This window comes from Solea solea, chromosome 5 (assembly GCF_958295425.1).
Source record: "Solea solea chromosome 5, fSolSol10.1, whole genome shotgun sequence".
Taxonomy (NCBI): domain Eukaryota; kingdom Metazoa; phylum Chordata; class Actinopteri; order Pleuronectiformes; family Soleidae; genus Solea; species Solea solea.
The window spans coordinates 1,913,564-1,926,499 of record NC_081138.1 but is presented as its reverse complement, the minus strand read 5'-3'; the positions used below and the strand labels follow the sequence as shown (position 1 = coordinate 1,926,499).

The window sequence follows — 12,936 nt, the reverse complement described above, 5'->3', positions numbered from 1 at the left end:
GAAACTGTACGGTGGCAATAAACGTGGATTTCTGCACCAATAAGCACTCGACTGTATAAATAAAACTTACGTCACCAGGTGCTGGCCCTGGCATCAGCAGCAGTCAGCACATTTTAACAACCGCAGCATTCACCAGCAGCCAACTGGAGTCGTCACCTCTTCAGGAAATGAACGTGTACGTTCGTGGAGGTACAGAATCCACAACTTTGCATCATCGTTTCCTTTTGTTTTGCTTGTTTGGACGTTAGCGTTCTCAATCTGACAGAATAACAAAGGGGAAAACCCACGGAGGGACTGCAGGTGAGCCATGAGAGGTCATCACAAATGAACCAATTAATATGATTCATTCAAAAAGTTGTGAATTGATTATTGGGAGAATTTATCGATAATGGCTGCAGGGATATAAGTGATTTAAGTTTTTGGCGTGTCGCAGCAGGATTCCCATTATTTGGTTGGGAAGTTTGGGAGTAGCTGCAGTGTAGCATCAAGAGTGAAATCATTTATCGTATTTCACATAAAAATCCGAGTCTGTGCACTCTCCGGCATACTGTGCCTTAATTTCATCCTGTGTATTCCCATTTCCTGGTGAGCGAACGGCACTCTGCTGCATGGAAAGTCCAGGCTGCCTGACAGCCGCAGCTTTGTTTCCTGATGTGTTTAGCTTCTCTGGCACACGGAGCATTGATTACTCATATGTGGATCTTCCTGACAAACACATGATCCCATTCTTCCCTGACTGCGACAGCATCCTGCTATGTGGAATGCACTGTTTAATTTCTCTCTCATAGTCTTTACAAACATCACGAGCCCCCGACGTGCAGCGCGGCATGTCAACTTATGGTTACTTGAGTCAATCCATCATGAGATGCAGTCGTGCTGGATTGTTAATCTGCCTGTGGTTTGGCGCGGAGCCTACTGGAGAGTGAGCAGGGCTGCTGATTATGAGCAATGCAGTTGAGCTTTGTCATGATTTGCTTATCCAGCCTCCTCAGAGGACAAGGCCAGTCGCATGACTCCTCAGAACAGGACTTCTTTTCCTTAAGTGAACTGAACCCGACCTAATCCCAGGGGCTCAGGTCATCAAATAGACACAAGTATTCTTCTGCTGGAACGTCTTAACTTTTCTCCACCCCAGCAGTCAACTCTCTCTCTCTCTCTCTCGCACGACACCAGCCGTTTTCACATTTTTACAAATCAAGCATCCTTCCTGGAACCGAAAGCCACGTTCCTCATTACGGCAGGGATTTGGGGGGGGGGGGGGAAGGGAGGAGTTCAAGAAGAGATGACACCAGTGTTTACAGTTTGGTCAAGTCATGCAAATTCCTTCATCACAAGAATCTGGGCCCCGAGAGGAGATTCCATGAGTTTAACTTTGGCATAAATTATAACTGAAGAAGAGTGAAATGTACAGTATCTGTGTCTATGATATGATGATTATTCAATTATATTTGTTTACAGAACATGAAGGACAATGACCTTACTCTAAATAATCCATGTGTGTTTTTCTGCTATCGGCAGGCCTGCTTACTGTAGGCATGTGATTTCACTTTAGTGTGAATGAAATGTGCATTATTATAACTCTGTTATAATGTAATCAGAGTCGCGTCAAATACACAATTAGAAAAAGCATGAAGGAAAGAAATCTAAAAGAAAACAACATAACAAAACAAAGGCTGATTAATTTTCTTCGTCACCGCGTTCCCAAAAACACCTTGAGGACACATTTAGTGTCAGTATATCGGTCAAAATGAAAGCTAACGTACAAAAGCACATCCTGCAGCAATTATCTCACTGATTACAGACGTACGCCCGCCACTGATAACCGATTCTCCAATTAAGCAGCTCTGGCAATGTTATCATGGTCTCACTTATCTGTATCTCCAGTACATGACATTCACATTTTTATATGTGTATGTGTGTTTTTATATATTATAAAAACACACACTTGCAAAGACGTGCACATGTATGATGATGACATTTACAACACCTATTTATTACAAGGCCAGCGAAAAACACACGTATCATATCAGATACTGAATTGTTTATTGGGTCAAACAATTCTAATTTGGGCAAAGAGCAGAGAAGTCTTAGCATTTAGCTTTGCATTACTAGAATAGGGCTAGTATTTGAGAAAAATTGTGCTTCGCAACCTCAGTTTCCCCTGAGTTGAGAAATATCTTCATTCAGTGACACTCTGTCCTGCTAGCGTAGCTGTTAGCAAAGATGGCAGACACTGTTTACAAAAGTGCGGAATTAGCGGCACAGTTTTCAAGCCTCGGACTAAGTAACAAAAAAAAATTAATGAAGATATTTCTAACTGTCGCGTGTAAACAAAGTCGCGGCAGTTTCATGCAGCCGTGCAGTTATGGCTCCGCCCACGTTGAGGAGGTACTATATTGTAATGGAAAACCAACCTAAACCGTGCCGTGCCGAATCGAGCTGGGATCATAGGTGGAAAAAGGTGGATTAACCCAGTGGGTGTTCTGACGCGTGCCAGGTTATTTGACCCATGAGTGAATACCGATTTAACACATAACCCGTTTAAACCCTGGATAAATCCAGCTTTTTAACCAGTTTGAATATTAGTCTGATTGACACCATCATGTTTTGTCTCACAACAAAATAAAAGAAGGGAGTAAAAGGGATATTTTAGCATTTTACAAGGAAAAGGCTGAATTAGAATCTTGCGGCTGCTGGTACACTTGCATCAAATGACACTTTTCATTTTGGCTTCAGCTTCTGGCCACAGTGAAAAATGTCTCTCTCTCAACAGTAATTATGGCGACCAGTGTACGTCTGCGTTAACAGAGGGACAGAAAAGCAAATGACCGGCATGGTATGCGGTCAAAGAAACAGCTCCGCTTTGCTTGCTTAGCCGACTGAGTGGAACACAAAACCCACATCACATTTCGTGTGTTGGACTCGACCAGTACAGCGCGACTATTGTGCAGCGTCTCGCCCACAGCCGCAGCATGTGAGACGACGCAGAGATGCAGCTGAGTATCAGACTGAAACACACACACACACACAAGTGTGAAGCTGCGTCGCCTCCGGATTTCAAAAACAAACAAAGAAATAGTCAAAAGGTCGACGCGCGACAAATGTCAAACGTCATGGTTTTCGAACCAACGACCCCGTCGCGTCGCTGAGATCGTTTAACCTCAAACTGCTGACTAAGGTTGTTTTCCAAAAAACGCCTGACCCACGTCACCACACGCGGAATACTTGGTGAAGGCAATTTAAAATAAAACCATAATGTGTTAACCACGCACGCACAAATTACAACAGTTTGCAGCTGCGGGAGACATGAAAGAAAATTCAAATCAGTGTTTTGTGGATGTTTTATGCATCAAAATATGATAATATATCAATGAATAAAGCCAATGTTTATCTTTCCTATGCAAAAAGTAATTTAAAAGATTATTAATAGGACAAAAATGCAAAGTGATTGATGTCAGACCTGTTGAGATCTCTTTCCTTTAACTGTTTTGAGTCTGCGTAATCACAGGAGACACTTTGTTTTCCTGCCGGGAAACATAGAAGCAGACGAGACGGTTGTTGACAGAACTTTGTCTGCACGCTACATGTAATGCAGTGACCCTCGTGTTTGACCTTTGAGCTGCTTGCGGTTGACCTCTCAGGTGTTGTTGTCGAGACATCTCTCTTAACACACTCACACACACATGCGCACGATGGCTGAAGGTCAAGGAAAGCGAAAACAGACGTGGGGGCCAAGAGTTTTGGCTGGATGTCGGTACCTGTCTGATGCTCAGTGTAAACATTATTAAACTGGTTTGATATTAAGCCAAATATCAAATTGAATGGAACACAATGGGACTTAAGCCTCTTTCTACATTAAAATTAACACGCAGACCCCGAGTGAAGCCAGTTTGTTCAGGTTTGGTAGGAAACCGTTTTAAGAAATGAGGTTAGGTCCATGTATATACAACAAAGAGCAGTAAACAAAAGGCTTCCTGTCGTAAAACTACAGGCTTATTGCTCCAACTGTGTTCAAGTGCAAAGTGTGAAGACTTGATTTAGGTGAAGTTCACAATAAAAATTTACAACTCTGGCAAACTGTTCGACCGCAGAAACAGTCTTGGACGAGATTTGGTGCTTCTTACTGTCAAACACTCGCAAAGGTTTGAGATCAGACAGCCTTAAAGTGCATTATGTCGTCTGCCTGTCTCACAAATGCAGACGCTACGACTAAAACAGGCAATTTAATTCAAAAACAACATCTGAGTGAAACACGGTATGAAGGAATAAAAAAGGGCAAAAAAACCTACATTTGATTAAAAAAAAAAACATGTTGTCTACATGCAAAGGATGTTATTAACATTCAAATTTTTCAAACATTAAACAGATCGTGTTTTCAATTAAACGAGCAAAGTCAGAAAATAAACAGTGAACACCACAGTAACTCCAGGCATCTGTGCGGCACATTTCACATCTCTGCTCTGAACTCGCGAGTGGAAAAGTAAACAACAAAATATGGTCCACAAAAATAGAAACTCAATGTTCAATTAAAAAAAAAACAAACAAAAAACAAAACAGTTTTTCTTCATTAAATTCAGTGACGATGTGAGCTCCGTTTGCTGCTTGCACTGCAGAACAAAGCAGGTACAAGAGCATGAGGTTCACGGTAAATGCGTCATTTCAAACAAATAATTAAGACAAAAGCTGACGTGCAAAAGCTCATCTGAGGAGACATCACGCAGAGCAGATACTGTCAAACCTCTGATTCCACAATGACAGTGCAGTGTACTCTCTCTGACTCTTTGGAGACAAAAGCCGTTCCATTTTTCACATCCACGTTCACTCACGCAGGTCGACGAGAGAACGAGCCGGGCCTGGAACCTCGGTGTGTTTACAGTACACCATGAGGACTGCTGAAGGGCAAGACTGTGGAAATTTACTACGTGCACAACTCTACTGACTTCCATCTACAGACGTATCTCATCCATAACAGATGAGGATCCGAGCCGGTTCCTATCATCATCACTTGCCCGAAAAAAGATGAGAAACACATTTTTCCAAGCACAAGTTGTAAATGCTTTTTCTTGGTGCATTCCTCATCTGTGGATATTTAGTTCGCTGGGGGCCTGTTGTGACCGCAAAAGGCTTTTCGTGCTCAGCTCCATCCACTGCCTCCTACAGATGTGCTCCTTAGTGTCTGTAAATGACTCATTTTCTTTTTTTTTTTTCACAAAGTCGAGGAAATCTGCAAATAATAAGGGTTTACATACCAGCCCGAAACACAGCCAAAATGCAAATTGCTTAGTGGAGTCTGTTAAACACTATGGTGTATCTTCATTAAAAGCTTCAAAGCTGGAATTCCATTTATTTGGCTCTTGAGTTCGTCACACACCACATAGTAAGAAAGAAAAACCCCATCTTTCCTGTCATTTCTTACTCTGCTGGGTGTGTTTTATTTATATATATATATATATATATATATATATATATATATATATATATATATATATATATATATATATATATATATATATATACTATATGGATGGATCTCCAGTTTATACTACACATAATATAATACACTACACATGTGCTGTGCGTCTGCCTGTTCCTCAAAAGGAGGTCATGTGTACATTCCAGCAAATATGCTCGGCATTTTCCAAGAACACTTAAAGAAATTCCCGAGCATTGAAGGCATCGTTGGACGGAGCAACTTCAATAAAGAAACGTCGCTCTTTGTTCTTCTCCACACACTCGCTGTATGTCTCAATTTCAGCGCAGGCTGACGTATAATGAAGAAGCATTGGAGGGAACACTTCAGCAAGAAGGAAAACACACACACACACACACACAGAAAAATGGTATGCAGGTCCTGACATCTGGAAACACTAAGATAATTGATTCCGCTAAACTTGTGGAAGTGTTTCTATATTTAAACGCAATGAAACCAAGACACGAGCGCTTCATCATGCTGAGTCACTACAAGGTTAAATACCAGAGTTAGGGTTCAGGGTCTCATATCAACAAGAACTCGACTTCCTACATTACTGTAGATAATAACAATAATAATAATAATAATAATAGTATTTGAATTATTTACCCGTTTATTTCAGGTGAAGTTTTGGCCATTTTTTGTTTGTATGATTGTGTGCAGCGTAATAATGAGTCGATTAGCTGTTCTATAATGTCACAAAAAGACGACTGAGGTTTCTCAAGCCTTGAAATGATGTCCTCAAATGTCTCGTTTTGTCCACAAACAAAAAACGATTCAGTTTGAATGATTTCAATTCTTTTTTGAGCAAAGAAATTACAAAAAAGATCGTTTTAAATCTCTAAAATATCAGTATTGCTTTGAAATAAATCGTGTATTAATACCTGATTTATCTCTATGTTAGTTGTAGTTATCTTGATCTATATTGATATTGTGGGAAACTGAGCAGCCTCTGCAGAGCTTTGCACAGAAACCTTGTCACGATTGCTGTGAGGAGCGTTGGCTTTTAACACCACTGTTTGTCTCAGAGCATTTACTCACAACGAGTCACTGTTGACGGCCACCAACAGACTCCAGCACAGGAAGAAGCTCGCATGCCATTCAAACCGCCCACTTACAATCTGTCTATTTGTGCTCACTTTGCAGCGACTGCCTCATAAATGCTGTTGCACCAACAAGAGTTCCGTGTAAAACAATGTCTCCAATTTTGTTTCCAATCTTTTGTCCATGAGTGCAATAAACATTTCGATATGTGAAGAAAGTCGGATCTCAATTCTAAGCGAATTTTTTTTTATTGTGATTGACATTTTTGTCCATGTGCTGTACTGAATAAAAAAAATATAATATCACTGTGTTGGATAGAATTTTCATTAGGGCTGCACCATAATATTCAAAATCACAAAAGTGCAACATCCAAATCAAAATGCATTGCAACTGTTTTCATAAAGAAACGTCAAATGTGCAACAAACTTGAAACTAAGTCACCGTTCCAGGAAATGTACTGATATACTGTAGCAGAAAATGTATCGCATTAACCTGGAAGTCGGATTCCCACAGATTCTATATCAGAAATGATGAGAGATCACCTCTGTCATGAGAAACAGATACGAAGCCTTTTTAAAGATCTGGCAACAGAAACATGAGCTTTATCAGCTGTGGACTCACTGTAAACTTTGAAGTGGTTCTGTCCAGGTACAATGTTTGCGATGTCTTAGTGACAATGTGTGATTTTTGTCTATTTAATGACTGTTGTTATTCTTTTAAGAACAGTTTCCAGTGGGAATAAGTTGTGCTGTTGCTGCATAATGAAAAACATCAAATAAAGTACTAAAAATACGAAAAAAAAGAAATGTCAAATATGTGACAAAATGACATTATGAAGGAATGTCAAATTATAATAAATTATAATTTGCAAAAAAATGGTAAATTATCACAATTTTGTTTTTAAATGTCATAAAATAAATTTAAAAAAAATTACGATTTGTGCCAATTATGAATCACGCAGCAATCACAAAATGATTTCCTGACCACATCGCACCGCTCTTATATTCATAGGATGAAACACAGTGTCGGGATGTTAAATCATTTAGTGGTTTTCTCTCCTCTCGCAGTGCCAGAGCCTTTTTCTGCTCAGTCATGAAAACTTAATCTGCAGAAGCCAATATGAATGAACAAAAACAGATACAACACAGGCATGATGTCCTGTGCAGTCTGATACCGTTCACGGCTAATGTTGCCCTTGGGATCTACAGCTTCATCCCACTTCTGATAAGCAAATATTTGTCCAGTGCATTCTCCGTGCAAGGAAAACAGAGCGACCCCCTGTCAGGGAGCCATGAATGGAGGGAACAAACCCTCCAGAGGCAGCTATTCACTTTATTCCATAAAGAGAAACATGGAGGAGGGGAAGCAGATAAAATGTAAGACAAAAGAAGGGATTCTGAGGAAGGAGGTTTCCAAATAAGTGAGCGATGACAGCTTTTAAGACTAAAATGCACACATCCTCTAATGTGAATTCAACAAACTGTGGTTTGTGACACAAAAGAGTTTTACACAAATCACCCAGTGGTGATTGTTCTAAAGCAGCCAGAGAAGCTCAGCTTCCTCTAAACTGTCGTCAAACAGATGATGTGCGATGAGAATGTATGAGAATCACTAGTTCGCTCAGATTTAGCCGTTTTATCACGGTTGACGGATCGTCTTACGTGATTTCCGTATTCTCGTAGAAGCCTCCGTGTTAAAACCACCTGAAGCCCAGCTTCAGCTGTTCCCTATGGGACGGCACAGAAGCTTGAACGCCGCTTCCATGGAAGCTCAGCTTCTCTGATTACATCGAGCTTTTGCATAACGATTGGAGGAACTGTCTGAAAGGCGGAGCCAGTGTTTGAGTGACAGCCTTTTCTGCCTCAGGCAGGCCCTCGTTTGTACATATACAGTACACTGTAAATAAAAACACTATTATAGCATCTCAGGTTTACAGAATGAATGCGTTTCCTTGTCCTAGTTGTTCGTTTGCAGAATTTATGCATAAATGACTGAGCAGCAAACACTGAAAGCAACATATTCTTAACCGTGGCATCGAGACGCCGGCTGAGGGTAAAGTTCATAACAACGAGGACACTCGCTAACTAGACAAACACAGTAACCTCTGAACATCACGGATTAACATACAACTGTCTCTTGTTATGATCCAACGGTCTGTGTTTCAGACGGCAAAGGTCTCAGTCACAATAATGATGCAACCAATTTAGACAGCAGTCCATCAATTATCCTCAGAGTTTCATCACTGATTCCAGTTAGTCATGAAAAGCACAGGAGAAGAACGCTGATGGTCATTTGTTCTCCTTCTTAAAGCTCCAGGGAGGAACTTCAACACACACACACACACACACACACAGAAAAGAAACGCAAAAAAATCTAAGTTTTCATTGAATTCTGGAAAACAAACACTCCACAAACTGTAAATCGAGTTATTATAAACTAAATGAGAAATAAACAATAAATGCCCTACTGTATGCCGAGTCCCACTCCTTTAAATTAAGACTACTTTACACTCTTATCTCTTGCATCAACTTTGAAATAAATTAATAATGAAAATAAGGGAAAGGTTGTTTTTACTAGCGTGACGAGCACTTCCTCCTTTCTTCCATAAGTCTTGATGTAAAATAAGTCACATGTTATGGGAGACACAAAAACAACACACAAGTACATAAAATGGTTTGTCCTAATCTTAATCAAACATTGACTATTGAGTATTAGTTTTGATTAATTTCATCGCTCTACTTTTATTTAAAAATAATTTTAATGGTGAATATTTAGAGAACATCTCAACATTCTGCCGTTTTCTTTTTTTAAAACCATGAATTATCAACTTCAGACACTGCTCCTGTAATTTAGCTCAGTCTCAGGCTACAATGATCACTCACCATCTCCACCCCCTGAGGAAAGACTGTTCCCTCCCAGTCCTTCTTGGGGAACCGCTGGATGATCTTCCCACATCCTTCTCCTGAAGCTGCAGACAAATAAAAGATGAAGATGTGTCAGTGCAGTCGATGTAGAGGACAGCATCAGGGTGTCGGATGTGAGAAAATACAAAATATACAATGCAGTTTGTTCTACTGTTTCTATGAGATAATAAATAATCCATCTATCCATTTTCTACCGCTTTAGAAAATACAGATTAATGAAATGTAGAGAAAATATGAAAAGGGTTGTCTTTAAATATGTAGACACAGCAAAGTAAGTCACCGTACGCCACAGGTTTACTGATCAGGACTGAACCACTGATGCTTTTCAAATCAATATTTTAAAGTAGCAATTTGTTACTATTTGAATACTATTCCAAAATGTTAGAAGCAACTAAATTCTTTCGGTTTTCGTTGTTGCATTATAGCCGTTCATATACATTTTCATGAGGTAACGATCCATCGTGTTTTCAATTTATATCCCAGCAAACACTGAAGTGAAGATTGACATCAAAAATCAAGTCGCAATTGCAATTTATGTTTAAGAAATCACAATTAGATAAAGTTTGTTCACAAATTGTTCCGCTCAGTTACTCATCCTTTGCTCCTAATAGTATTTAGTCCTCTTTAGTGAGGCTGATTTGCCCTCTTCTAATGTCTATTTATTTGCAAATAAACTGAAATTTACAAAAGATCTCAAATCTCAAAGACTTTATGCCTGTAGAACCGATTTGGTCAAGATGTTTCAGGCAGAAATGTGGTCTTAGTTTTGTTATGGAGCGTACCAAGGTCCTTTAAATATAACTCAAACATTTCGTTTTTTTGCAACAAGAAGAGATTTGCTGAGTCAGTGGTCACGTGACTACACTTGACACTGACACCAGTTTTTGTGTTGTTGTGTATATATATAGATACATATATATATATATATATATATATATACATAGTGAAAAAGTGAAGGTTCAAGAACGGCAGCCAAGTCCAGCACAACTAGAGAAGAGTGTCTTCTAGAGTGAGGATGTTGCAGCTCAAAGGACAAATGAGACAAACCAGAATGGAAAAGTTGAACTTGCCAAGACATGACACATGACCTCGTTTGTGCTTTTGGGGAGAGGATGACATGGACGTTCCTCCGCTGCTCTGATTAAATGACCAGGCCTGCCAATGCCAGAGTGAAATTGTGCTGTGGCACTCTGAAGTATGTCATTATTATCGTTGTTATTATTTCAGTCTACATCTGGCCGACCGTGTGATTAATTGGAGCCTAGATAACTGCAAATGATGGTGTTTTTTCCACAGAATGTTTTGGCACGGCAGAGACGAAGGACACAGGCACGGTACATCCTATGACTTGCAGTTTGGATGCTCTGCAAGTTGCACAGAGCGGATGATGACAGAAACGTATGGGGGGGGGGGGGGGGGGGGTATTCAGGAATTCTCAGGTAATCCTGACTCGGGTACATATGGGAAATGCCATCAGAGCTTTGATTCTTGTTCCAGAACAGGAAGAAAACAGCCTCAAAACAACCACCTCAGTGCGGAAACGGTGGCAAAATTGATGAGAATTGCAAGGTCTGCCAAAGGGGTTGGATGCAAGTCTGCAAAAGCAGCAGCGCCATGAAGTCCTGCTGCAAGTCAAGTGTATTCTTGTTTTGTTTTTAATATCTGTAAACAAGTTCCTTAAATTGATGTGCTTAGAATTATTCATCAAACATACCTAAATGTTTTGATGGCGATAAGTGCTAAGTGCTCACAGGACCTCACTGGTATTGCTGTAAATTGAAAGCTTAATTAGAAGCCATAACTCATGTCATCACGAGCCCAAACACAACATAATGTACATTTAGGAGTTGATATATGGCTGTGATGTTGTCATTTAACAATCTAGAAACCTAGATGTTAAATAAATGTAGATTTGTGTCTTAATTAAAAGGGAAAAATCCCTAATTTAACATGCCAAAAAAAAAAAGCATTTCACAATCGCCCCTTTGTCACACGGCATCGTCTAAAACCCATGACTTCACCTCAGCGCTATTTGACACTATTAGTCACTCTTTGACAGTTAGGACACACTTTTCTATTTATCAGCCAAGGGAAAATGGCCGCCTATCAAGAGAACAGGACACAAATTAAATACATGTGGCCTTGGAATTCATTTAACTATCGCGGATAGAAAGACACATGCAGATATTTTTAGAGCAAAGTCAGAATACGCTAAAGATTGTGTCAGCTGTTTAGACGCGAGTCACCTGCTCATACAGAAACACACTGATTTCTAAAGCTATAAGTGTACGATCAGCTGACTGTGTTAAGTGTTTTTCACTGCCCCAGAATGAGCCGTTTATACTTATATTGTTTTGATGACAAATAACACACTTGGAAAAGAAGGGTGTGAGATATTAATTTAAGCTGCAACATGCAACAGTCCCATTAAATGCTGCTAAATTTTACACACCTACGGCTTTTACTTATCATTTAATCTGTTGATTGTTTCCGAAATTAATTGATTAATTGTTTGATCCTTAAAATAATCAAAAAAAAGTACAAAGAAATTCAGTTTGTTGTCATGAAAGAGCAAATAAATCAATAAATATTTACATTTATAAAAGTTACATCAGGGAAATTCCACTCAAATGGATATATTTGACCAAATCGGTCAAGATGAAATTTGGGTACTTTCTCCATTTTTTAACAAATGGAGAAAGTCCCCGTGTCAGAGAGTGATGGTCATTGCATATGATAAAGGACAAACTTCTTCATTTGTGTGTATTTTGCTTCCGCTTCCAAATGCTTCCACTTTAAACCAGTTGTGGTTGGTTTGTGTGTATCTGGAAAGCGTCAGCACGTCTAACTCGCAGTGCAGCTGTTTATTGTAGGTAAGTTAAGGTAACACTCGCCACTTTTGACTCTCTGCAGACCCACGTGTTATTTTACTGCCACAGAAAAGGAATAAACCTCTCGTTTATGAACATCACGCGCGTTTACTAACTTATATTATCTCTTGCCCTTTTCTTGTGAAAAAAAGATCCTTGGAAAGTGTCTTATGAAGCTACTGTGCGCCTGATTTAAAGCAAAACGAAGGCAAACAGTTTCAGCCAACAGCAGAATGAAATATGATGAAAGTGAAGTCCTCAGAGGTCGACTGCCGAGCGTCTGCTGTCAACACCTAGACCTCTTTCAAAGAAAGGGACTGAGAAGTGAGGCTCTGGAGCAGCGCTGGGTACTGGTTAAAATATTTGAATGCTGTATTGATATTAATATCTGGACCGGAGCCGGCGCGGTTAAGGAATTCTCCCTGCGGTAAATAAAAAGTGGTTTAGCAGCACGGTGAGCCGTGTCCTCCCTGCCTGTCCTCCCTCTCTAATACTAATGTTTGTGTCGTTCACTTTCACAGGTGGTTTTGACTTTGCTGACGTCAACAAGTGGCCTTGGTCCACTTGTTCCAAACTTAGACTTTTAACCTCTTATCGCAGTTTAACAAGTGTCGTTCCACGCCGGTGG

At 39.9% G+C, this 12,936-nt stretch overlaps 1 protein-coding gene across 2 annotated transcripts in view; it reads right to left on the bottom strand.

The window, feature by feature from the left end:
- Positions 1–12,936, bottom strand: part of sbf2 (SET binding factor 2) — a 94,728-nt gene that overhangs the window by 69,704 nt on the left and 12,088 nt on the right. For both annotated transcript variants that reach the window (XM_058628772.1, XM_058628773.1), the window contains exon 2: positions 9,397–9,482. In XM_058628772.1, the coding sequence (XP_058484755.1) occupies positions 9,397–9,482 (86 nt within the window). The remainder of the gene's footprint in view (positions 1–9,396; positions 9,483–12,936) is intronic.